We start from the raw sequence: 22,420 nt of genomic DNA, 5'->3' as shown, positions 1-22,420 counted from the left end.
GGCCCCAGAGCAAACTACGTAATTTATGCAGTAGCTCACAACTTTAATGCTGGTAGCTCACAACTTTAGTGCCAGTAGCTCACAAAGTAGAATTTGATGAAATTGCTGAGCAGTCAGGTTAAAATGGATAAAAGGAAGTCCTTCTTCACTCAAAGGGTGATTAACATGTGGAATTCACTGCCACAGGAGGTGGTGGCGGCTACAAGCCTAGCCAGCTTCAAGAGGGGATTGGATAAAAATATGGAGCAGAGGTCCATCAGTGGCTATTAGCCACAGTGTGTATTATATATATATAATTCTTTTGCCCAACTTGTGACCCAGAGTGTTGGACTGGATGGGCCATTGGCCTGATCCAACATGGCTTCTCTTCTGTTCTAATTTTTGCTCACAACATTGCTTAGAAGGAACACTGCTGGTAAGTGAATGATATGGGGACAGGTTAGAGATGGGTGATCGTTCTGGGACAAATGAGACCATTCTGCTTCTATGTATTTGTACTCTCTCCGCAAGGGCTCTGCGAACCCCGAGCAAAAGGGGATAGCGGTTTTGATATCGACTATGCCAATGATAAAAGCTGACCTGCCCTTCTCATGAACAGATGGGGTTAGAAGCTGCTTTTTAAAGACCCTTTCAGCAGAGGACGATAAATTCGTCTTGGCTTCTTGCAGCTCCCACTGGCCGTATCCGGGGGGAGGGGGTGGGGGGGAAGGCAAGCAAGTGACAGGAAGCCATTTCAGACAGTCTTCTGGGTTTCAGCACCTACAGGTTGTTGTTTTTTTTTTGGACAATTCCTGCCCGATATGGCTAAATTTGAGCAACTGCAGATTTCGGTTCACGCAAAGCAAATTGGGGGGTGGGGTGGGGGACTTGGACAGAGAAAATGAAGGGAAGAGAGAAGATGGTCTAATTTTAAAGGGGATGCTGAGCGTGCCTCTTCTTCCGTACCCTCTTCGGACCACACAAAGCTCACAGGCCTGTCTTTGGCATCACAAACAGCCAAAGACGACACCTGATATTCTTGACCCTGAAAGAACTGACGTGAGGAGCAGTGCCCAAACAACTGAGGCCAGTTAAGGAATCTTGGAGCAACCTTTTTGATTCTGAGAGGAACTAAAGCAGGGGACTTCAGCATGCTACCCTCGGGTGCTATGGTGCTTGCCAGCACCTTTGCTGGTACCCACCAAAGTGTTTTTAGGAAGTGGGTGGGGGCAGGTAGGGCTTTTGACATTTGATTGGCTGTGCCAATTTTTAAAAATGTTGCTTTGTTAACAGCTGCCATCGCAGCACAAGGATACGCATTGCGTCCAGTGACAGATTAACTTCAGCGGTAAACATTTTGTGGCTGGCTCCGCCTCCTTTGGCAGCCATTTTGTTGCTGCGCCTACCCCACCATGTCAAAATTCCAAAATGTGCCTGCAGGCTCGAAGAAGATGATGATGATATTGGATTTATATCCCGCCCTCCACTCCGAAGAGTCTCAGAGCGGCTCACAATCTCCTTTCCCTTCCTCCTCCACAACAGACCCCCTGTGAGGTGGGTGGGGATGGAGAGGGCTCTGCCAGCAGCTGCCCTTTCAAGGACAACCTCTGCCAGAGCTCTGGCTGACCCAAGGCCATGCTAGCAGGTGCAAGTGGAGGAGTGGGGAATCGAACCCGGTTCTCCCAGATAAGAGTCTGCGCACTTAACCACTACACCAAACTGGCTCTCCAATCTCCAAGAAGATAGAAGACCCTTGAACAAAACAAATACAGAAAACTACCACTCCCATGATTCCTCGGGTAAGAAATGGCTGAATTGTACATTTTTGACGCTGATAAAAGTTTATCAATAAGAAGTTTTGGATTATTGTTTCCTGGTATAACACCATGGGGGAGGGAGCCCGATGCCACAAAAATAACGAGACTGAGGCGCACAACCGAAATTTAGGAGGAGGAAAACTTGGAGGTTGTATTTCACTGATCTATCCGATACCAGAATTAGTGTTGCATGTGTTGCCCATGTTTTGCAGCTTACACAAGTTTCGATAGCGCAGGCACTGTGGCAAAGAATGGGGTAACAGTCTAAGTTTGCCTCTGTGTATGGAACCTTCGATAGCAGCAGGGAACAGACAAGGAAAGACGGGACACAATAAAAGGGAAGCCATCTACTGGGCACACCCCTTCAACCAGAACAGGAGTTGCAGGAGAGTACACACTGGCACCTTTTTCTCTAGAGATGGGAAGGCTCGGGGACAGGGTGGGAGAGGACAAGGGGCAAAAAAGAAAGCAAATCCAGAAAAACCCCTGCTTCTCTTGTAACGCCCTCAAAACTATCCACTGGGAAAATGGAAAAATCTGAGAAAACTGAAAATGACCTTTTAGGTCAGGGGTCCCCAACCCCCGGTCCACGGACCAGTACCGGTCCACAGCCTGTTAGCAGCCGGGCTGCACAGCCTCACTGCCCTGCCCCCCTGCAGCACCGCACAGCCTCGCCCCCCATGGCGCCTCTTCCCCCCTCCGTTTCACAATTTTAAGGCCTGGGAAGGGGTGGTGAAGTGCCTCCTGGGCTCTTTAAAGGCCGACCCCTCCCCATCAATCAGCTGTTCATTGGGGGGGTCAGTCTCTAAAAAGTGCAGGTGGCACTTTACCATCCCTTTCTGGGCCTTCAAATTGTGAAAACAGCGGGGGGAGGAGGCACTGCGGGGGGGGGCAGGCCAAATCCGGTGCCCCCACCCTGCTGGCCCTGGGGCCAAAAAGGTTGCGGGCCACTGTTTTAGGCAATATTTCCATCGCAGAACAGGTGGAAGAGAACAGGAGACGGCTAAATACTATTTTTAAAATACTGTCGTGCTTCACCTGCGGCAAACCTTCCCGAATCAAGGTACAAAAGGTGCAAAAACACCTCATCCTGAAGTCTCTCACTCTTGAAGGGTTCCACAATGGCTACGAAGGGGAGCCCTCTCCAAAGTGTGCCCCCCTCCCCAATCCAGCAACCGGGGCTGTGTAGCACCAGGTATTTGTCCTTAGGAGTGGCCTCAATGGGGTACATCCCAAAGGGAGTACAGGACCACAGCCTGTGTGCATCAGTAATATCCAACAGCCAGTTCTTCATTACAGTACGTGTTTATTTTTGCGATCGCTAAGACTAAAGAGTTTCTTCCGCTTCTGCATGATAATGCTCAGGCGAACACTCGATTATAAAACCTTCCTTTGTCTACTATAACGATGAACGTTTCAATTTTCAACTTGCAATACTTTGGGACTGCGGCCCCATCTTCGCTGCTGGATTAATTTCTGATTTTTTACTTCTAATCATTCTTAATTAGATGAAGGCTTTCGAATTTCGTGACTATACCAAAATGCATTTTTCGGTGCTAAGTTGACTCGTTTTAGAAAAGTGGAATATTGCCCCCCCCCCCCAATTTTGTTTTCCCGCGGCTGCAAACTTTCACATCTCGAGTGATTTCTTACGCTCCTTTCAGCAGGGCTCAGGCTCCTGTTTCTGAAAGCTCAACAAATATCTTGAATACCTGGATACTCCTCTCTTTGGGAAGGAATCTGCAAACGATAAACCAATTTTCTTCGATCTCTTATTTCATCGCCGGCCTCAACAGAAATATACCTGAAGTTGTGCGTTAGTAAAAGACTGTAATCCCCCAACTCTGGAAGTGCTGAGAAAGAACATGCCACTGTATGTATCCATTCCCTTTCTTGACATTCAGTCAACAAAAAAAGTGTTTAAACCACGTGTGAAACACCTCCTGAATCAGAATGACAGCTGTACCACCAAACTGTGCACAGCCTCGATGAATTCCTCCTTGTACAATCAGGGAACTTTTCCAACATGATAAAAGCGTAGCCAATAGAAACTCAAGTGTCATCACGGAGACAGAAAAGGAACCCCCACAACCTATGTCAACTTTGTCCTCATTTCCAATATATTACAGTGCTCTATAAAAAGATTTCCAATTTTCTTCTTCGTCTTTGTCTACTTAAAGCATTTAAACGATACAAGACTAAAAGATGTCTGGAAATATGCCTTATACAAAAATGATTTCTTTTTTTTTTTTTAAATCTTAAAACAACATTCAAAAAGGCACTTCATTATGGAAGAAAGAAAGTCCAGAGTCAGCTCAACTGCTCCATAAGCGGGGGTGGGTGCGGGGGAAGGGTCAAAATGGTCTGCATAGCAGGGCGGGGCGAGGAGGAAAGAGGAGAAGTCGACTTGCTGAAATAACATCAAGCTTTTAAATTGTTTTTGGCATGTTTTAAGAAAAAAAGCTGATTCTGTAAAACGCGTCCGCTTATGAAATTCATTAAAACAGTCCCATTCAAAATAGCTTCTTTAATTTTGTTGTTGTTGTTGTTTTTGTTTAAAAAGTAGTTCTATCACCTTTACGGCATCAGGACTCCCAAGACTGAGTCGCATCCACCCATGATTGTCCTTCAGGTCCAGCATGTGGAGAGGAAGATCGGAGAGCAGCACGGCTCTTTGACGGGAGAGGCCTCCTTGAAGCTGCGTTGAGACCGGTAGGTGTGTCCTGCGGCAGAGAAGCCGGTCGGGTTGGGATTGGCTACCTGTTGCACAGTTTATGAAGCATCGTATAGACTTCCTCCTCTTTGCTTAGTCCTTCGAAGAAGGGAATAAGGTCTAACAACTCTGTGTCCGTCATGTCATCGAACCAGGACTGCACAGGCACCTGAAACCAAAGCAGAAATGCAAGAACATAAGAAAAGCCATGTTGGATCAGGTCAATAGCCCATTCAGTCCAACACTCTGTGTCACATAAGAACGTAAGAGAAGCCATGTTGGATCAGGCCAATGGCCCATCCAGTCCAACACTCTGTGTCACAGAAGAACATAAGAGAAGCCATGTTGGATCAGGACAATGGCCCATCCAGTCCAACACTCTGTGTCACATAAGAGAAGCCATGTTGGATCAGGCCAATGGCCCATCCAGTCCAACACTTTGTGTCACATAAGAACATAAGAGAAGCCATGTTGGATCAGGCCAATGGCCCATCCAGTCCAACACTCTGTGTCACAGAAGAACATAAGAGAAGCCATGTTGGATCAGGACAATGGCCCATCCAGTCCAACACTCTGTGTCACATAAGAGAAGCCATGTTGGATCAGGCCAATGGCCCATCCAGTCCAACACTTTGTGTCACATAAGAACATAAGAGAAGCCATGTTGGATCAGGCCAATGGCCCATCCAGTCCAACATTCTGTGTCACATAACAACATAAGAGAAGCCATGTTGGATCAGGCTAATAGCTCATTCAGTCCAACACTCTGTGTCACATAAGAACATAAGAGAAGCCATGTTGGATCAGGCCAATGGCCCATTCAGTCCAACACTCTGTGTCACGTAAGAACATAAGAGAAGCCATGTTGGATCAGGCCAGTGGCCCATCCAGTCCAACACTCTGTGTCACACAGTGGCCAAAAAAACCAGGTACCATCAGCAGGTCCACCAGTGGGGCTAGGAGACCAGAAGCCCTCCCACTGTGGGTTCCCCCAAGCACCAAGAATACAGAGCATCACTGCCCCAGACAGAGAGCTCTGTCAACATGCTGTGGCTAATAGCCACTGATGGACCTGTGCTTTGTACATTTATCTAAAGATGTGCCTTTAGTACAGAAATCCCTTTATTACGAAAAGAAGAGCTGATACGTGGGTTGCTAAGGTAGATCTTATCTCTGGCACTCAGGGCCAGCACGTAGGAGTAGACCAGGTAGGTGGCTGTCTAGGGCTCCACCTGGCCTACAGGGGCTCCACTGGGTGTCCCTCCCCCCCTTGCTCTCACCTTCTCGGGTCTGCACAGACCCAGGAAGGTGAGAGCAGCGAAGTGGCATGTGCTCTCCATGGAGCCCGAGGGTTAGGGCTAGCTGCCCTCACCTTCCCAAGTCTATGAAGACTCAAGTCCCACCGTCTAGCCTATGCAGACCCAGGAAGGTGAGAGCAGCGGGGGGAGGCAGCAGCCTGCGCACTCCTCAGAGCGCATCTTTGGGGGGCTCCAAGGAACACACAGGCTGCCACCCCACCCCTGGGTTGGGAGCAGGGCCTAGGGCAGCAGGAACCCTGGCGCTGGCCTTGACTTCAGTTGGTGGTTAATGGTCCACCGTCAAGCCTGTTAATTCATGCTCAACAAACTAAGGGTGTTTTCGCACTCACGTTTTACTGGCGCCACGACCCTCCTGACGCCGGCGAATCTGCATGGATTTTGCACCAGAAGCGCCGGCGCACCCAGAAGCGCCGGCTACTTCCGTCGCTAAGCCAGAGCAAACGTTTTCCTGCATCTTTGCGATTTCCGTTTGCGCTGGCTTAGCGACGGAAGTAGCCGGCGCTTCTGGGTGCGCCGGCGCTTCTGGTGCAAAATCCATGCAGATTCGCCGGCGTCAGGAGGGTCGTGGCGCCAGTAAAACGTGAGTGCGAAAACGGCCTAAGGCTACAAGCAGTGTCCCCTCTAAGCTGAGTTAGTGTGAGTTTTTTACTCACCGGCTCACACATTTTTGCCTTAGTTCAGGAAAAATAGCCCCAAAGCAAGATAATTTACGCAGCAGCTCACAACTTCAATGCCAGTAGCTCACAAAGTAGAATTCTTGCTCACAAGACTCACGGCTTAGAGGGAGTATTGGCTACAGGATGTTATTTTTTTACCCTATTCTCCCCCCCACACCACCACCCCCCCCCCCAAAAAAAGATTTCATTCACTGGTCTAAGAACTAACCATTTGGTAATGATCTCTATAGTGTCTGTTGAACAGTTGGTAGGTTACGTAAGACAGACCAGATGCTCCATGATTTCAGCAGTTTCTACAGAATTCTGAAAACTCCTGGTTTCATTCAAGCAAAACTAATTTCTAACTCACTTGGGGACAACATGTTTTAAAAGACTAAATACCTATAAGATGCAAGTAAAGAGTTTGGTTCAACCACCTTCAATTCTCACACTTTCATGTTTTATTTTATTTACTATATTTTATATCCTGCCTTTTCCCTCCCCAGCAGAGAACCAAGGTGGCTCGCACGGTTCTCCTCTCCTCCATTTTAGCCTTACAACAACCTTGTCAGGTAGATCAGGCCAAGCATATGTGACAGGCCCAGGGTCACCCAGCGGGCTCCTGCGGCAGAACAGAGATTTGAAGCCGGGTCTCCCAGATCCCAGTTCAACGCTTTTAATCACTGCATCGCTAATGCACTAATTGGGGCACATCCAAAAAAGGTCCAGGCCGCTGACGATTAGAAAATTCAGGCCTGGCTTTTACCGCCTAGGTTCCCGGAGAAAGCAAGAAACAGCTGTGATGCTGTGCATTCGACTCTGGGGGCCTCCCTTTTACAGTTTGTAGGAAAACCCGACACTTAGGCCAAAAATACACTAATAATAATTATTAATTATGAAATCATTGAGTCCAACGCAGTGGTCTTATAGCCCAGTTCCAAATGAAGGTTCAAGGTATTTTTTTTTTTTACTCCGTTTCAATTTTTTCTTCCACAGCGGTTAGGGCTCCTCAATCAATTCATTCTATCCAGGACGTCAATTGTGTACAACTCAAGGGGTATTATTTCTGCTATTATGCAATATCTGCACTTCTCTTTGAGATACTCTTCTCTATCTCCTATTTGTTCCTTGCATGAACTTAGGAATCAAGCCTCTGTTTTGAGAAAAAGAGGGTTGATTCCTAAGTTCAGGCAAGAAACAAACAGGAGATAGAGAAGAATATCTCAAAGAGAAGTGCAGATATTGCATAATAGCAGAAATATCACCACTTGAGTTGTACACAATTGACGTCCTGGATAGAATGAATTGACTGAGGAGCCCTAACCGCTGTGGAAGAAAAAATTGAAACGGAGTAAAAAAAAAAAAAACCTTGAACCTTCATTTGGAACTGGGCTATAAGACCACTACGTTGGACTCAATGATTTCATAATTAATAATTATTATTAGTGTATTTTTGGCCTAAGTGTCGGGTTTTCCTACAAACTGTTTTAAACCGTCACTCCCATTATTATTTGTTGCATAACATTGTTGGGAATATGCCTCCCTTTTACCCCACCCTCTTCCTCAATTTGACAAACAGCCTCTGGGGGCAAAGCTCAAGAATCTCTATCAGTGCTGAGGTTCAGCTTTGGAAGACATGGAAACAGTGATAACGAAGACTGGCTGTGAGGAACTGCAGGGGTGAAGAGGAGCCTAGAATGCACTGTTGAGAACAGAACGTCTGGGCCCACCTTCTCTCTCCCCAGTCTGACTTCTAAATACTGCAAGCATCCCGGCTTTTGATCCACAACCACCTCATACAGATCATAGTTTTGGGTTATCTAAAGTTAATAAAGGTCAAGGTAATCCCCTGTGCAAGCACCAGTCATTTCTGACTCTGGGGTGACGTCGCATCACGACGTTTTCACGGCAGACTTTTTAATGGGGTGGTTTGCCATTGCCTTCCCCAGTCATCTCCACTCCCCTCCCCCCAGGCAAGCTGGGCACTCATTTTATCCACCTCGGAAGGATGGAAGGCTGAGTCAACCTGGAGCCGGCTACCTGAAACCAGCTTCCGCTGGGATCGAACTCAGGTCGTCAGCAGGGAGCTCAGACTGCAGTACTGCAGCTTTACCACTCTGCGCCACGGGGCTCTTCTCTAAAGTTAATAGGATGTGGTTAGTCCCAAGTGGAAGATTCAGTTTTAACAGCGGTGACATTGTTCAAGTCTGTATGATCTGCCCTGACCTGAATAGCTGGGCAAGCCTGATCCTGTCAGATTTTGGAAGCTAAGTGGGTCGACTATGGTTAGCACTTGGATGGGAACTGTCCTTGGAATACCCAGTCAGGAGGCAGAGGCAGGCTTATTCAGCCACCTCTGTGAATATCCTCCAGGCCCCCAGTAGGGGTCAGTCACCAGAGGTCAACGTGACTTCCAGGTGCAGAAATACACACATGAAAAATACAAAAAAATACAAAAAAAAAGTCATGTTGACATAAAAGGGTGCAAGGATTCTAGGCATCAATGCACATCTGGCATAAAACCTTAAATCTGTACTGCCCAAAGTCTGCTTTAAAACATGACGCTGATCAGTCCAAGAGGTTTCTCCGTGGGGCTTTTCACAGGCTCATCGTCTCATTTCACTGGTACCCAAGTCTGTATGGCAACGTTACAGTTCCACAAAGGCTACAGCTCTCTGGTGTGCCAACTCAGCCGCTCCTCACAAGCTGTGGCACAGTTTAAATGAGACCCCGAGACCGTGCAAAGTCACGCGGGAACGCTCTTTTGCCTCACCAGCACCGTATTTAAATTAGGCTTGGTCAGCATGGAAAATCCAGAACAAACCCGTTCATCATCTTTGCCTCTTCAGAAGCGGTGTGGAAATGCTGACACCACAGAGAGAACAGCCTACCTTTGCCTCCGAGCATTACCTACCGCTGCTCGATTATGATATTAATGCACTGCATCTTACATTGACAGGCATGAGCGTTTTTGCATTTTTTAAAAAAAGACAGGAAGCTCCCGAAGACGCAATCCCAGAAAATGCAGAAAGCGCTCTACGTATCACGGCTGCCGTTACTCACTGCATTTTCTGGATGGAAGATGTACGATGCGGGGGAGTTGTCGACTATGATAACTTTGCTCAGCTCTCGCCCCAGCCGGCTGAGGTCCTTCACGTAATTCCCTCTGTGGAAAACGCAGGATTCTCTGAAGAGACGGGCCCTGAACACGCCCCAGCGATCCAACAAGTCCGCCACTGGGTCTGCATACTTGGATAAAGAAGGGAAACGATTAAGACGCAGCGTCCGACTTCTGCTGTGCCGCAGAAATTAGCACACCTTTACAGGGCAGGTGTTACTGCCTTCCTCGATTACAGGCAAAGCTACGACGATCGTTTTACACAGCTCAGGCCGTGGCTGGCCAAACTGCGGCTCAGGAGCCACATGTGGCTCTTTCACACATATTGTGTGGCTCTCAAAGTCCTCAATGGCTGACTTTGAAAAGGCATTTCTCTCTTTCAATCAATTCGCCAAGCCAAGCCAGCCAGCAGCTTGGAGAATACATTTAAAGTTGCTTTCTTTCCACCTCTTTGCCTTCCTCCCTTCCCTCAAACATCTGACGTTCATGTCTTGTGGCTCTCAAACATCTGATGACTATTCTATGTGGCTCTTTGTGTCTAACAAGTTTGGCCACCCCTGGCTCAGGCTGTGCAACCTTCCACAAGTCTGAGAGGGATGGGGGATGCGGCCTTCCCTCTTGTCTCTGTGAAGAAGCTTCTGGGAGCCCGGACCATGAGCTCAAATATAGGGCAAGTGCCCGTCTGCAACCTGCCTTCGTGAGATGCTACAAAACCTCCTATGCAGTGACAATTTTCAAGAGCCATGTCTGCAAAATGGTCATAATGGACAAGTTTTTTTTTTAAAACACACACACACCACAACTTGGCTAAGCACCAAACCTTTATTGAGAATACTTTCAGGAGTCACTGTGGTTAGCTAAGAAGTGGAGGTACTATGGGACTGCCACAAAAGCAGTAGGTCAGTATGTAGATTTCCTGATGAACTATAGAGAGATCAGATGTATGCCTGGCAATGTTCCCTCTAAGCTGAGTGAGCGTGAGCGAGCTCACAGATTTTGAGCCTCCAGTTCATGCATTTTTTGTCTTAGCTCAGGAAGGAGGACCCCAGAGCACACTGACTTATGCAGTAGCTCACAGCTTTAATGCCAGCAGCTCACAAAGTAGAATCTTTGCTCACAAGACCCTGCAAGTTTAGAGAGAACATTGATGCTTGGTCAAAATATTTTTAATGGCCAGGTTTGTGAAAGGAAGTCACAGATGGAAGAAGAGCCTTCTGATCCAGACACAACTTTACGGTAACCCTGTTTAACTCCACCAGACAGAGGAACGTGAAAAGGAGCTAATCGCACTGGGACTGAAAATGGACACAAATTTTTCAGACTCCAGTAGCACTTTGAGGACTAACAAAATATGTCGCACCAGAAGCTCCGAGGTCAGGGCAGACATTTTCAGCTCATGCCAGGCAGCTAAATTTATACACAGAGTAAGAGCAACAGAAAGGGTGTCTGGTTTTTTGGGGGGTGGGGGGAGAGATGCTACAAGGAGAGGTCAATTCTTGTCCTACACAGCTTTGTCCTTAAAGCATCTCTTCTCTCCCCATTCCCCTTCTCGTGCATAAAAATTTATGTATGGTTTTATGTGCTCGGGATGGATATTCCCTGCATCCGGCAAAATGTGCTCTGACTCATAAAAGGTTACACTGTCGTATATGTTATCAGTCTTTAAAAGCGCTAATGGACTCCAGCCTCTCTAGAATGTATTTCCACACACCCCCCAACCAGGTTTACGGACAGGATCCATCAAATACCAGTTTAAACCATATTCCACCCAAGTTCCTCCAAAGGAAGCACAAAGCAGAGGGCTGTTCACCAGGTTGCCTGACAACTGACGCTCAACTGAGGAGCCGAGCAATGTTGCAGGATCATTCTAAACCTAGACACAGCTGAAGGATAGCTGCACAGCCATCCCGTCAATTGTACCAAAGGCCTGGTTCCCGAGGCAAGGGTGAGAGGAACCAGCTCAGTAGAGATAATGATGGGGTCTCTTCACAAGGGGATGATGATGCCTACAGCGTGAGCAGGAATATTAAAGGTTCCCAAGTGTCAGGTGGGGGGAAAAATCATGCAACATCTACCAGTTGGGCAATCTTACTCTATAGATAGCCTGACCCTGTCGGACCTCAGACAGGCTTGTCCCTTGAGAGTATTTGGATGGGAGACCACCCAGGAAGTCCAGGGTTGCTACACAGAGACAGGCAAGGGCAAAACGCCTCTGGGTGTTTCTTGTCTTGGAAACCCTACAGGATTGCAGTAAGTTGTCTATGATTTGACGGGGAAGGGAAGGGAAGGGAAGGGAAGGAACAGAGAGAGAGAGAGAGAGAGATGATAGAGAGATAGATGATAGATAGATGATAGATAGATAGATGATAGATGATTGATAGATGATAGATAGATGATGGATTGATAGATAGATAGATAGATAGATAGATAGATAGATAGATAGATGATTGATAGATAGAAAGATAGATAGATAGATAGAAAGATAGATAGATAGACAGACAGACAGACAGATAGATAGAACCCTCTGTGGACTGTCAAGAAATGTTAACTACTGAAAACGTACCTCCATCACAAGAGGATAGGAACACAGGCTCAAATGAATCTTTTGGATTACATACTAAATTGTCAACACGGACAACTCTCGTGAGAATTTAGACGAGCCCTATTTCACCTTGAGATGCAGCATGATGTCTCTGCTACAATCTTGGGAGTTGAAATGAGACACTCTTCTGATCTCACTGCATCTCTGAGGAATAACAACTTTGAATGGGCTTGGCTGCCCTTTCCAGTGCAAGCATCAGACAAATAGGCCCACATGCTTGGTCACTCACACAAAAGGAAGAAGAGCTTCTCTGTAAGGTGGAAAAGCCCAGCCCTCGTGGCTCCTCCATGCTGGAAGGGACCTTAGCAGGCAGCATAAGAGGACACTGTGGTGACCACACTTCCGTGCCCACTGTACTAAAGCTGTCTGATGAAGACAGAGGAATGAACTGATCCTGTCTTCATTCCACCGCTGAGAGCAGATGCAGCCTCCAGAGATGCAATGTGTAGTTATTCCAAGGGGACCACAGTATTTGCCTAGAAATGGACGGTATCTTGACCACACCAAACTTCAACAGAAATGCATTCGTTAATGGACAACGTTTTGAATCGTAAGAACATAAGCACCATAATGTTAATTTTTATACAAGTTGATTTAATGATGGTTTTATATAATTGTAATTATCGTGTATTATGGTTTTACTGTACATTGTATTTATGTTGTGAGCCGCCCTGAGCCTGCCTTGGCAGGGAGGGCGGGATATAAATAAAAAGTATTATTATTATTATTATAAGAACATCAGAGAAGCCATGTTGGATCAGGCCAATGGTCCATCCAGTCCAACACTCTGTATCACACAGTGGCCAAAAATTTATACACACACACACACACACATATATATAAACACTGTGGCTAATAGCCACTGATGGACCTCTGCTCCATATTTTTATCTAACCCCCTCTTGAAGATGGCTATGCTTGTAGCTGCCACCACCTCCTGTGGCAGTGAATTTCACATGTTAATCACCCTTTGGGTGAAGAAGTACCTCCTTTTATCTGTTCTAACTCGACTGCTCAGCAATTTCATTGAATGCCCACGAGTTCTTGTATTGTGAGAAAGGGAGAAAAGTACTTCTTTCTCTACTTTCTCCATCCCATGCATAAACTTGTAAACCTCTATCATGTCACCCCGCAGTTGACGTTTCTCCAAGCTAAAGAGCCCCAAGCGTTTTAACCTTTCTTCATAGGGAAAGTGTTCCAAACCTTGAATCATTCTAGTTGCCCTTTTCTGCACTTTTTCCAATGCTATAATATCCTTTTTGAGGTGCGGTGACCAGAATTGCACACAGTATTCCAAATGAGACCACACCATCGATTTATACAGGGGCATTATGATACTGGCTGATTTATTTTCATTTCCCTTCCTAATAATACCCAGCATGGCGTTGGCCTTTTTTATTATAATCGCACACTGTCTTGACATTTTCAGTGCGTTATCTACCACAACCCCAAGATCTCTCTCTTGGTCACTCTCTGCCAGTTCACACCCCATCAACTTGTATTTGCAGCTGGGATTCTTGGCCCCAATGTGCATTACTTTGCACTTGGCCACACTGAACTTCATCTGCCACGTTGACGCCCACTCACCCAGCCTCATCAGATCCCTTTGGAGTTCCTCACAATCCTCTCTGGTTCTTACCACCCTGAACAATTTAGTGTCATCCGCAAACTTGGCCACTTCACTGCTTACTCTCAACTCCAAATCATTTATGAACAAGTTAAAGAGCATGGGACCCAGTACTGAACCCTGCGGCACCCCACTGCTTACCATCCTCCACTGCGAAGACTGCCCATTTATACTCACTATCTGCTTCCTATTAATTAGCCAGTTTTTGATCCACAAGAGGACCTGTCCTTTTACTCCATGACTCTCGAGCTTACTAAAGAGCCTTTGATGAGGAACTTTATCAAAAGCTTTCTGGAAGTCAAGGTAAACAATATCTATCAGGTCTCCTTTGTCCACATGTTTGTTCACCCCCTCAAAGAAATGTAACAGGTTAGTGAGGCAAGATCTTCCCCTACAGAACCCATGCTGAGTCTTGCTCAATAACCTGTGTTCATCAATGTGCCTACTCATTCTGTCCTTGATAATGGTTTCTACCAACTTTCCCGGTATTGAAGTCAGACTGACTGGCCTGTAGTTACCCGGATCTCCTCTGAAACCCTTTTTAAAGATGGGGGTGACATTTGATACCTTCCAGTCCTCAGGAACGGAGGCAGATTTCAATGAAAGATTACATATTTTTGTCAGAAGATCCACAAGTTCAACTTTGAGTTCTTTCAGAACTCTTGGATGTATGCCATCCGGAGCTGGTGACGTATTAGTTTTTAATTAGTCCATCAGTTGTAGGACCTCCTCTCTTGTCACCTCAATCTGGCTCAGGTCTTTCAACACCCCTTCCAATAGAAGTGGTTCCGGAGCAGGCAAATACTTCTCATCTTCCACAATGAAGACGGAGGCAAAAAATGCATTTAGTTTTTCAGCCATTTCCCTATCCTCCTTCAGTAATCCTTTGACCCCTTGGTCATCCAAGGGCCCCACTGCCTCCCTGGCTGGTTTCCTTTTTAATATATTTGAAGAAATTTTTATTGTTTGGCTTTATGTTTTTTGCAATATGCTCCTCATAGTCCCTTTTTGCCTGCCTGATCACAGTCTTGCATTTGATTTGCCATTGCCTGTGTTCCCTTTTCACTTGGACTAGCTTTCCACCGCTTAAAGGAGTCCTTCTTACCTTTTACAGCTTCCATTACTTTGTTTGTTAACCATGCAGGCCTTCTCTTATACCTGTTTGCACCTTTCCTAACTTGTGGTATATATTTTATCTGTGCTTCTAGGATTGTAGTTTTAAATAGCCTCCAAGCTTCCCCAAGAGTTTTGACTGTATTTACCTTTCCTTTCAGTTTCCTCTTCACATGCCTCCGCATCTCAGAGAATTTACCCCTTTTAAAGTTAAACGTGGTTGTGCTGGTCTTTTGGGGAACTCCCTATTTATACAAATAGTGAAATCAATAACGTTATGGTCACTGCTCCCAAGCGGTGCGATCACTTTTACATCTCTCACCAGGTCTTGGGCATTACTTAGGACCAAATCCAAGATCGCCCCACCCCTGGTAGGTTCTGTGACCATCTGCTCCATAGCACAGTCATTGAGAGCATCTAGAAACTCAGTCTCTTTTCTCCTTCTCTCAACCAGAACACATATTGACCCAATCAATCTGCGGGTAGTTAAAATCACCTATGACAACACAGTTTTTTCGTCTAGCCACCATCTTTAAGCCTTCCATCATATTATAGTCGTCCTCTGTCTTTTGATTTGGTGGGCGATAACAAACTCCCATAGTTAAATTGCCTTTTGGGCCCTCTATTTCAACCCAAAGCATTTCTAGAAGGGAGTCTAATTCTCTGACCTCAGTCTTACTGGACCGTATGCCCTCTCTGACATACAGAGCCACCCCACCTCCAGCCCTTCCCTCCCTATCCTTCCGGTATAACTTATATCCAGGAATCACCGTGTCCCACTGATTCTCCTCATTCCACCAAGTTTCTGAAATTCCCACAATGTCTATGTTTTCTTTCAACACTAAACATCCCAACTCACCAATTTTACTTCAAAGACTTCTAGCATTTGTGTACAAACATCTATAATTTCCTAGGCAAGCTAGGCCCGCCACCTTCCTCCTGCCACCCCGAGACTCTGGCAGGCAATCCATTCTGTTTGTCACCGTCTCAGTGGACAACTCTGTTCCATTACCCGGTAGAAAAGTATCAGCTAACCCTTCATCTCTTTGAGATGAGTCTTCCCGAACCAGAGACATTTCATCTCCTGTCAGCTTTCCCCCTAGATTTAGTTTAAAAACTGCTCTACCACCTTTTTGATTTTAAGCGCCAGCAGCCTGGTTCCATCCGGGGACAAGTGGAGACCGTCTCTTTTATACAGCTCCCGCTTGTTCCAGAAAGCATCCCAGTGCCTAACAAAATTAAACCCTTCCTCCTTGCACCATCGTCTCATCCACACATTAAGACTTCTAATTTGTGCCTGTCTCTCCAGCCCTGCACGTGGAACAGGTAGCACTTCTGGGAAGGCTACCTTGGAGGTCCTGGCCTTAAGTCTCCCGCCTAGCAGCCTAAATTTTTCCTCCAGGATCTCACAAGTGCATTTCCCCACATCGTTGGTGCCAACATGCACCACGACCACCGGCTCCTCCCCAGCACTGTCTATCAGTCTATCTACTACACGCGTAATGTCCGCTACCTTCGCACCAGGCAGGCAAGTCACCATACGGTCAGTATGCGGTTTTGCCACCCAGCTGTCTACTTGCCTAAGGATTGAATCACCAACTACTAAGACCCTCCCTCTCTCCCCACTCAGGGATGGTTCCTTGGCGCGAAAGGATTCCTGTTCACCAACCGAAGAAAAGGTCCCTTCTGAGGGCGCATTCCCCTTATCCTCAGCACGGTGCCCTGTTCCCTCTTGACCCTCACGCTCCCTGGCAGCAACGGGGCTGCCACGTTCAGATCGGGGCTCAACTAACACGTCCCCGAGAGTCTTCCGTGAGTGCCTGACTGTCTCTGCTTCTCCAGGTCAGTCACCTCAGCCTCAACGGTACGAACTCGTTCCCTGAGGACCAGGAGCTCCTTGCATCGAGCACACACCCAAGACTTTTGTCCTGTGGGCAGATAGTCATACATGTGACACTCAGTGCAAAACACTGGAAAGCCCCCACCCCCCCTGCTGGCATTCTACCTTCATGATAGCTTTTTTAAAATATGCAGTCTCTTTTTAAACCCTGTTTATGTGGCTCCCCGCCTGGAGAGTCTACTTACCTTATTGGGAGCACAAGGAAATAGGGATCTGGGTTCCTGGTCCTTACACAGCCCCCAGGCTAAGAGCCACAGGCCAAGAGCCCTTTAGCTCTCTGGCAAGGCGCAGCTTAATAATGCAAAGTGGGTGGGCTACAGCCACTCTAATCGTAAGCCACTTTGGGGGCAGAGCTGGAAGACGCGGTTGTGAAATAAAAGACTCAGCATTAGGGTTGGTAGAATCTTTCGGGCTCAAGTGCCGTGTTCTACTGGAGAAAATTTTCCTTCCAGACGTTTCATTCTCAGCTGCGGAGAACATCCTCAGTGGCGTTGCAGCCGGAGCAGGCGCTCAGACCTTCTTGGCTGCTGTGCATGGAGTGTGGTGTGCATCTCACCACACCCCCTCCAGCCTAGAAATAGCAGCTCTCCAGCAGCCCTGGCCTCACTCAACGCACAGCAGCCAAGAAGGTCAGAGCGCCTGCTCCGGCTGCAACGCCACTGAGGATGTTCTCCGCAGCTGAGAACGAAACGTCTGGAAGGAAAACTTTCTCCAGTAGAACACGGCACTTGAGCCCGAAAGATTCTACAAACCCTAATGATGTTACCAGCCGTGAAAACCTGAAATCTTTGATAAAAGACTCAGCGTTTACGCTTGCCACCCTGCCAGCCAGCAACCCAACCCCATAACACTTGGTCCAGAGGAACTGGATTACCTGAAGCCAGGAAATGGAATGGGTGCTTGGCGGAAGCACCGTATGGGTGCCCTGTGCCTGTCGCAAGCAAGACGCTCTCTCGCCTCTAAGGACTCAGGAGATACACTGTCTAGTTGCAGAGAGCCTGCTTGAGCTCTCCATCTGCTTAGGAGAGGCGTGCTTTTTCCGACCCCTGATTTCTCCCAACGTTAGCAAAAGCTGTGACCGCTCTCTACCGAAGAAAACATTTCAGATTCATTTTCTGCTGCCGTCTACAGTCAAAACTACAACCACCATCGAAAACATCACAGGACTAACGACGGCTAAGCATACGGTGGAGCTCACTAGAGGCGGCACTATATCTACGACAACTCACGGGACACGAAAATACTGACACGCCTCCCCCCCAAATATCACATATGTTGGTACAACATTGAGGTTTACAAGAACAGAACACTATTCGGCTAAGAATGCTCTGTCTTCTTTTAAAAGTTTGATCCAGGCGTGTTAGTAAGCTAACACCGCCACTGCCTTGCAGTGAATGCATTTCACTTGTGCCAGCTTTTATGGACTACCTTATGTAATAAGCTATTTATTCCCGTTCTTTCCTGCCCCTCTAAACCATGGTAACCAAAAAAAAGTCTTTCGATACGGGAATCGCAAGCAAAAACATGGAAGCTGCATTAGGAGACAGGCCCATATGTGATATTGTTACCATGGAAACACTTACCCACACACTAGCAGACAAAAGTACACACTGTCAGATAAAGAAGCAGAAGAAGAAGAAGAGGGGGGGAGGAAGATTAAGATAATTATTTTCTCCGTATTTGAATCTACCTGTAAAGAAAGCCCCGACTAAGAGGTCCTTGAAGAACACTTCAGGCAGTGCAAAAAAACCCACAAAAAACCCAGAGACACACAATTTTTAGACACGCAGACGTTCCAAGGTCTATTCACTCCTGTAACTGTGGATCTTCCAAACCTCCAGGCATTTGCTCCACAATTCTGGTGACTGATTCTGTAGTATGATCTTGACTTGGTTCAGACATAATGGTAAACCACGGTTTGCCTCTACATCAGGGGTGGCCAACGGCAGCTCTCCAGATGTTTTTTGCCTACAACGTCCATCAGCCCCAGCCATTGGCCATGCTGGCTGAGGCTGATGGGAGTTGTAGGCAAAAAACATCTGGAGAGCTACCGTTGGCCACCTCTGCTCTACAAGAATGAGTCTGGGGGGGAGACTGTCCTCGGATTAATATGCTCCCTTCCCTCCAGTTGTGCAGTTATCTAGCCAGAGGTTTCCAGTGAAAAAGACCACAAGTTTGCAGTTACATCTGGACCAGCAAACTAAAGGCAAACTAACAGTTCCATTCCACTAGCAGAGGCTCTTTTCCTTGACAGAAGCAGTCTTCCCCTGCTGTAAGGGAGCCAGTTTGGTGTAGTGGTTAAGTGTGCGGACTCTTACCAGGGAGAACTGGGTTTGATTCCCCACTCATCCACTTACAGCTGCTGGAATGGCCTTGAGTTAGCCATAGCTCTGGCAGAGGTTGTCCCTGAAAGGGCAGCTGCTGTGAGAGCCCTCTCAGCCCCACCCACCTCACAGGATGTCTGTTGTGGGGGGAGAAGATAGAGGAGACTGTAAGCCGCTCTGAGTCTCTGATTCAGAGAGAAGGGTGGAGTATAAATCTGCAGTCGTCTTCTTCTACACTGGTGGAAAGCGCCTCCGCTAACAGGATGAATACATGCGATCTGATCCAATCTCCCAAAGGATATACTCCTCCTGCAAACCAGGATTCCAAACTGCAAATAAACTGTGGTTTGGGCCTGTAGAGGGAGTGCAAACTGCATCTTGCCGATTCATCAGCTATAAAAGGCAAACTGTGATTTGCTGTGAATCTCTAAAGAAGTTCATTCACAGCCTCTGCATGAGGGAGGAGGAGAAGAAGATATTGGATTTATATCCCGCCCTCCACTCCGAAGAGTCTCAGAGCGGCTCACAATCTCCTTTACCTTCCTCCCCCACAACAGACACCCTGTGAGGTAGATGAAGATATTGGATTTATATCCCACCTTCCACTCTGAAGTGTCTCAGAGGGGCTCACAGTCTCCTTTACCTTCCTCCCCCACAACAGACACCCTGTGAGGTGGGTGGGGCTGGAGAGGGCTCTCACAGCAGCTGCCCTTTCAAGGACAACCTCTGCCAGAGCTATGGCTGACCCAAGGCCATTCCAGCAGGTGCAAGTGGAGGAGTGGGGAATCAAACCCGGTTCTCCCAGATAAGAGTCCGCACACTTAACCACTACACCAAACTGGCTCTCCACACCAAACAGGAGGAAGAAGCATGTGAGCCCAAAGATCTCTGGGGTTAGTTCATACAGCAGTTACTCTCAACTGAGCTGATACCTCCACGCTGCTAAGTGACAAAGGCTCTCCATCAGGGCAGAATCGGCCGTTCTAAGAGCCTGAAGGTTTGCTCAGGCCAATCTTGGGGCGCCTAAAGGGAAGCACACCTAGCAAGGCAAAGAGAGATGCTTGGCAACCTTACCTTTGCTAAACTGGCTGTGAACAGCACACATTCGTAGAGCTCTCCCATCCTCTGGAGGAACTCATCTACGTGCGGTCGCTTCAATACATAAACCTGGAAGAAAAGGGAGGATGGAGGAGAGAAACAGGTGAGCCCGACCGAGAGCTAAGCAACTGGCACTGAGGGGGGCATCATAATTCGAGACTGTGGCAATAACCAGGACGGACAAGACGCTTAGAAGCTGGATCCCAGAAGACGCTCCATGCTTTAAAAATACCTGAAAGGTTACCTTGGATATAGTAAGCCTAGGATTTCCTGCAAGGTAGATAGAAGGAACACGATGGACAGCAACACAGATCATAAATCAGATTCATTCATTCAATTATTTACGTTATATTTATATCCCGCCCATTCTGTACAGACTCAAGGCGGCTAAAAGCACAAAACAGACAGCAAACGAAAACAACATTAAAACAATAAAGCAATCAGATAAATGACAATGCTGCTGTGATCAAACACAGGCGCTACGTTCTACTTCTAAATGATGTTCAATTCCTAATTGTCCCATATTCTTTCGCAATGCTCCCAATCTGATACTCTACGCCTTAGGTTTCTAGACCCAATTCTGCTCAATATGACATGTTGCTCAGATGCTGCAAAGGCACGCTGTCTTCTGCACGATTTGTCATCTGAAATAACTGAAAAGGCTGCTTTATTCTCGAGTATGGCGATCAAGGATCGATTGTCCCATGTATAGCTGTATACGACTGGCTTATTTTGTTCTTTCTGTAGCTCTTTTTTTTTGCCTTATTTACAATCCGATATATGCCAATAAAGGCTTGTGTTTGTTTGTGGGTTGAAAAAAAATAATAAAAATGCTAACTGAATATCACTGCCTTGTACATTGATGCTAACAGAACTTGTACATTGATGCTAACACCCAACACTCTTTCATAACGAACGCCTTCTTGACAGCGGCCATTCTTAATGGATGCCTCGCTCTAGCTAAAAGGGATGCGGCGAGTGGATCAACCCATATACAGAACTGAACTCCTAACGAGGCTCATTTGCAAGAAAGCCTGCTAACGGTGCTAGAGCGCCTCTAAATTAATCTTCCGGGGGAAGGCATTGCTAGGCGTGCCAGACTGGAACGCTTCAGAGAGATCGCCCAAAAGCTTCCCATATTCAACAGCGTGCTCTCTCTCTCTCTCCCTACTCTGCTTTGCCACTTCAGCAATCCACATTCCCATCTTTAGGTAGCAGATTTAGTGTGTGCACCGTGTGGTTTCTTCGCCACCCATCCTTCCTTGCTGCAAAGGCTTCCCAGGCAGGCACAGAAGTTATATTTGCCGTGCGGATTGGCATTCCTACGGTAAACTTTGCATCTCCGAGGCATGTTGTCCAGCAGAATCGCTTCCTCCCCATCTATTCGGGGGGGCCCGCCAGCAGGAAAGCTCTTCCGGGGTGGGTCTCTAGGGAAACTTCCTACCCAATGAACTTGGTGCACGCCACAACTATGAACGTGCCCATTGTTTCTGGAATGTGTTTTCAGATCAGACAGTGCGGAGATCCAGGATTCGAGAGATCTCACCTCATCTAACCTAATCCTCTAAAAGGGGAAAGTGCCCTTGAGCATCTCCCTGGCTTCTGATAGAAGAACTGCAGGATGCTGAGCGGTGAGCGTGAACAGCCGCTCATTAACACAGGAAGCCCCGCTAAGCAGCAATCAGGAGCTGTGCAGATGCCTACTGCCCATTTTAAGCTGCCTTGCTGGGGGGAAAGTGTAAAAGACCAGGGAAGGCAATGCCAAACCACCCCGTAAAAAGTTTGCCGTGAAAACGCTGAGAAAGCAACGTCACCCCAGAGTCGGAAACGACTGGTGCTTGCACAGGGGTTTGCCCATTTTAGCTTGCCTATTGCCCATTTTAAGCTACCTATTGCCCATTTTAGCTTGCCTATTGCCCATTTTAAGATGCCTAATTGCCCATTTTAAGATGCCTATTGCCCATTTTAAGCTGCCTTGCTGGGGGGAAAGAGTGTAAAAGACTGGGGAAGGCAATGGCAAACCACCCCGTAAAAAGTCTGCCATGAAAATGTTGTGAAAGCAACGTCAGCCCAGAGCTGGAAACGACTGGTACTTGCACAGAGGATTGCCCATTTTAGCTTCCCTATTGCCCATTTTAAGCTGCCTATTGCCCAT

General features: G+C 47.1%; 1 protein-coding gene across 1 annotated transcript in view; it reads right to left on the bottom strand.

Moving 5' to 3' along the window:
• Positions 1-3,085: 3,085 nt before the first annotated feature.
• CTDSPL (CTD small phosphatase like) overlaps positions 3,086-22,420 on the bottom strand; it is a 117,661-nt gene continuing 98,326 nt past the window's right edge. Inside the window, exons 7-9 of the mRNA XM_060247980.1 lie at positions 20,242-20,334; positions 9,548-9,733; positions 3,086-4,678 (exon numbers count right to left, since the gene is read on the bottom strand). Coding sequence (XP_060103963.1) covers positions 4,553-4,678; positions 9,548-9,733; positions 20,242-20,334 — 405 coding nt within the window. The 3' untranslated portion in view covers positions 3,086-4,552. The remainder of the gene's footprint in view (positions 4,679-9,547; positions 9,734-20,241; positions 20,335-22,420) is intronic.

Source organism: Heteronotia binoei, chromosome 10 (assembly GCF_032191835.1).
Source record: "Heteronotia binoei isolate CCM8104 ecotype False Entrance Well chromosome 10, APGP_CSIRO_Hbin_v1, whole genome shotgun sequence".
Classification (NCBI taxonomy): Eukaryota; Metazoa; Chordata; class Lepidosauria; order Squamata; family Gekkonidae; genus Heteronotia; species Heteronotia binoei.
The sequence above is the reverse complement of the archived record's forward strand: the minus strand, read 5'-3'. Positions and strand labels throughout refer to the sequence as shown.